The sequence below is a fragment of the Calliopsis andreniformis genome, chromosome 10 (assembly GCF_051401765.1).
Source record: "Calliopsis andreniformis isolate RMS-2024a chromosome 10, iyCalAndr_principal, whole genome shotgun sequence".
Classification (NCBI taxonomy): domain Eukaryota; kingdom Metazoa; phylum Arthropoda; class Insecta; order Hymenoptera; family Andrenidae; genus Calliopsis; species Calliopsis andreniformis.
The window spans coordinates 21014052-21018789 of record NC_135071.1 but is presented as its reverse complement, the minus strand read 5'-3'; the positions used below and the strand labels follow the sequence as shown (position 1 = coordinate 21018789).

Sequence of the window (4738 nt, the reverse complement as noted above, 5' to 3'; positions counted from 1 at the left end):
CTTAGGGTGAACGAAATAAAAAGGTCCCCGCGCCGATACAATTGGCTTCTAAACAGAGGGTAGTTATAGCGAAACGCAATGCCCATTGAAATAACGCGGCTGACGAGGAGATCCTTCCCTTCTTTTCTCTCTTTCGACCGTCTAACCACTGTTGCGCCCTATAAAAGCAAAGGGTGGTCACCTCCGTCGATTTCAGACGAAACTTTTCAATGCGTAGATACTTATGTGGACGCGAAGGGAGCGGAACGAGAGATGTTGCACTCGACGAGAATTTCCTCTGAACGGTGACTTTCAGTGGTCGTTCGATTTTTCAGAAATAATGGTACAAGAATGGTTAATGAAATTCATAGAGTCATTTATTACTTCGATTTGTCGATAATAATAAATATATGCACATATACGATAAGAGACATTGTTCCTTTAATTTCTTCAACTCCTCGATGTCGCTCGATGATAAATTCTCTGTCGTTACACTGAAAAATTTCTCGTCAATTTTAATCGATCTGAACTACGATCGTTCACAGATCATCGTATAAACAAATAATAACAATTTTATTAATAACAAACTCATCGATAAAAATTCGCTTAGTTAACGTCTAAGTGCCAGTGCCATTTCCTTTTCTTATGGACTAGCGTCTCGCCGACATTCTATTAACATTGAAAAAAGGAATGAAAACGCAACGCGATAACGATAGAAAAGCGAAAAAATGAAAAGAACGAGGAAACTGAATTTTTACGTGATCATCTGTTTTCCTCTCTCCATAAATAATTTCATTAGATTGTGCAACTATTTTTTAGCTTGTGTTGAGTGTTACGTGCGCGCGCGCTAGTCATTAGCTTACAAGAAGAGGTACGAGGCGACTTATCTCATCGTTAAATCCTACGAATATGACACGTATACCTGCGTGTGATTGGCCGTTTACACGCTTATAACATAACGAAATCACAGTTAATGACTGTGGCCCATTGAAATATGTACTCGTATGTGGGCCACGACGCTGGCGAGACGAGAATTATTTCGAGAAGTGCTTAGTAAAATAGCGGATCGTAAGCAACGAATAGAAAACAGTTTGAAAAATTCAAACCATTCGATTGCACTTTTATATACATGCACATACACCTACGTACAATTGAATAATTTAAAAAAATTGTTTATTCTCTTACGAGATGTGCAATACACGGCAAATGAATTTGTTACGCTGTTTTCTGGTCGTTGTCAGACACTCTACTTCCGGGTTAGGCGGAAACCTCGACGACACTACGCTTTGACTCGTTTGAAATGTGTACCAGTTTCTTTCATCGATTACATTAATTTAAAAGTGGCCTTGCTCGCTGTAGTATTAAATCATTCCATGAATATACGATACTACATTATGTGTCAGTGTCGAAAGTGAATCTTTTCCTAGAAAAACCAGCGATAAACCTTTCATAGATAACATCAGAAAATTTCCGCTTAGAAGTGCGTACGATCTCAAGATCCCTGGATCCAGTTCTAAGGACGGAGCCCTCCAGAGATCCCTCTGCAGATCCCTCTGCAGATCCCTCTGCAGATCAGCGCGACCGGAAGTCCTCCAGGATACCTCCGATTTCCTAAGGAAGATTCTTCTGTTCGAAGACCAGCTTAATCGAATGGTCAACTCACTTGACTCGCGCTTAATCTAGGCGAATTCTATACTACCAATTATTTACACCCGTATAAACGATATATTAAAACGAACGGTAATGACGATCCTGGGCAGAGGGTTGAGGGCTGGAGACTGGGGTCGGGGGCAAACGGGCAATGACGCGTAAAGCTTCGTCCAGACGAGGCCAGACAGCGAAGACTGATCGAAGAAGAATGGATCGTAACGCGGCTCGAAAACGCGGCACGAGACGGACCGCTCTAAACCTGAGGAAATGTTCCGTCAGAGTGTCCCCCTCGTTTCGATGATCGAGCGACAGGTAAAGGCACATCCGTAATTAGAAAACATTATTTGAAAACAATGCGGTTCCACCTCCCGCAGAGGGAGTGGACGATCTATTCATGGCGCAGCGCGGCTCACAATGAAGCCTCATTCAGTCGAAGCAAAACGAATCCGGGGCCTAAACGGCTCTTTTGTTCCAGCGCATTAATATGCTAATTCAATTATCCGCGTCGTTTCTGGCAAGCCTTCCCCGAACGCTGGTCGATTCGCTATCGACCGGTCCCCGTCCTTGAAAAGTCTCTCTTCGCGGCCACCCTCATCCGCGTGAATTGTTTGCTCGAAAAAGAATTTATCCTTTGACGGACGTGCCTCCTGGGCCCGTGTGTAAAAACGCCGCCGATCCCGTCGGCCCTCGAGCGCAGCTCGAAAATATACAATTTCGTCGAACGTCGCTGGGTTCATCATACACAGACGGATCGTGGATAGAACGAGTACACTGAGATGTCCGGGGAATGCTCGAATAGCGTATCAAAAATCTTCGCTGCTCTATTTCTTCGATAGCGTTACGATTACCATAGTCTAGATTAATCTACGTGTATGCGAATGCAAAAAATTGCCGCTCCAAGATGTATTACCAATGACACAGGCAAGAATAGGGCTCTACTGTTTGCACCCCAGACAATTCTCATAATACTCCTTCTATCCGTAGCGTAAGATCACATACGACGGATACAATTAAAATACAATATGTATAAACCTGCGCAGCAGTGCGACGCGACGAACGTCGTCGGTTCCTCGAATCCGCGAACGAAGGCCTACCTCTCGAAACTCGGCCTACGAGATTCCTTCGCGTACCGCGAACACGTTCGGAAGGCTAGACACGGCGATCTAGAATATCACGGAGACAGGTCTGCGTAGCTGCTCGAGATCCAACGTGGTGGACGTCGTCGGCGTGGATACCTGCTGATGCGACGAAGGTATCGGCGTCGTTCCTGGACTGCTGCCTGGGCTGCTGGTCGTCGTGACGATGCTTCCCGAGCCGTTCGTCGAGGAGGTCGGGAACATGAGGGGAGGATGTGGCGCGGTGGCTCCCACCGTGTGATGCCCAGTCGGAAAGAGCGGCCCCAGGTGAGACGCTGTCGTTGGATACGGCTTACCTGCTGTCGTAGGCGTCGAATAGAACCCCGAGTAAAAGCTACTGACCACCGCCGCCGCGGAGGCAGCGTTGTTGTTGGCCGCGTCGGCTGCAGCCGCCGCTGCTGCAGCAGCAGCAACGCTCGACGACGTCGATCCTGTCCCAGCACTGTTCGCTACCAGCTTGCTCAAGTGGACAGCGTCGAAGGCGGACCCGAAGTACGGCGGCAGGGGTGGGTAGTCGAGGGGGTGTGGGTGATGATGATGAGAGACGGGAGCAGCTGGTGCGGCGAAGTATGGCGGCAGAGGGAAGCTGGGGAAGCCGCCCGGGCTCATCGAGCCTGCTTTACCTGTCACCGCTGACACTGGCACCTTCGGCTTCCTCCGTGGACGATACTTATAGTCTGGATGCTCCTTCATGTGCATCGCACGCAGACGCTTCGCCTCGTCGATGAAGGGTCGCTTCTCCGTGTCGGACAGCAGCTTCCACTCGGCACCGAGTCTTTTCGAAATCTCAGAGTTGTGCATCTTGGGATTGTCCAAGGCGATCTTCTTCCGCTGGATCCTGGACCACACCATGAACGCGTTCATAGGCCTCTTGATGTGCTGCTCCTGGGAGGTTGGAGTTTGCTGGCTCGCCACGTTCATGTCCTGGCTCACGTGGTGCACCGAGTGCAGGTCTATGCCTGAGAGGAACCCGTAGCCGGGGTGCTGTTGATGAGAGCTCATCATGATCACTCGGATAGCGTTGTCGAATGTTGGATACGAATTAGAGGGGGTAGCTGTCACTCTTAGCTTTTCGCTCAAATTTCACGCACTCGCGAGCGGACTAACGTCGCGCTCGATTATCGTTCTCGTCCTCGCGTTCATCCACGAATGACGGAAACACTTGGCGTTGGGAGCGAAAAAGTGCGCGAGTGGTCGAAACGAGAGGGGTCGCCTGTGTGCAGGTGTTGCACGGCAAACGGTCGAACGTGCTCGAATGGAGTGCCGGTGTCGACTGAGCGTGGATTGCCCGCGTAGGACCGGTCCACGACCTGCTGGAGGGATCCATTCCGCCTGTCTCTCTCTCTCCGCACAGGGTTTCGAGGGCGGAACCGACGCAGAACGTCGTTCGCCGCGCCCACGAACCGACCCTCTTCTTCCTATTCGTCGAGGTTGCCTCGGCATCCGCGTACCTTTTCTACCCTTTCTCCCCACTATTTAAGTGGCACCAGCACACCGAGCAGAAACAGCAACCCCTCTGTACCACGGCGAACTGAGGAGGGCTGATGCTGCCTCCTGCTGCCTCCTGCTGCCTCCTGCTGCCTCCTGCTGCCTCGGAGACCGCGAGCTGCAATTATTATTATCGATTACCTCGATACGATGAAGTACAAATAGCGTATAGGCTGCCCCGTTATTGACTGACTCTCTGTTCGTGCACTACCGCGCACACCACCCTCAATATTGCGCGATAATTGGTTACGCTCGCCTCCCTCCTGCTTCGAGCCTTCTCGACCGCCACAAGGAGGCGCTGAAGAAGCCTTGGTCAACGCGCTCGAGGATCTTCCCCAGGATTAGCTCCTTTTCTACCACTCCTCCTACGCCCTTGTTCCGCTGCCTCCGATTCATTCTAGTGTCTCGATTGTCCAACGAGGTGGACTGTCGAGTTTTTGTTTGAACTGAACGGTTCGATAGCGACAGTCCGTAGAGTCGGGCAA

General features: G+C 50.1%; 1 protein-coding gene across 1 annotated transcript; it reads right to left on the bottom strand.

Annotated features, from left to right (window-relative positions):
* Positions 1–2792: 2792 nt before the first annotated feature.
* LOC143184699 (uncharacterized) lies at positions 2793–3770 on the bottom strand. Its single transcript, XM_076387121.1, has one exon. The coding sequence runs from the start codon at positions 3768–3770 to the stop codon at positions 2793–2795; it is 978 nt and encodes a 325-aa protein (XP_076243236.1).
* Positions 3771–4738: the final 968 nt, after the last annotated feature.

Coding starts and splice junctions, on each gene's coding strand:
- LOC143184699 (XM_076387121.1), bottom strand. CDS start 3,770: ATGATGAGCTCTCATCAACAGCACCCCGGCTACGGGTTCCTCTCAGGC.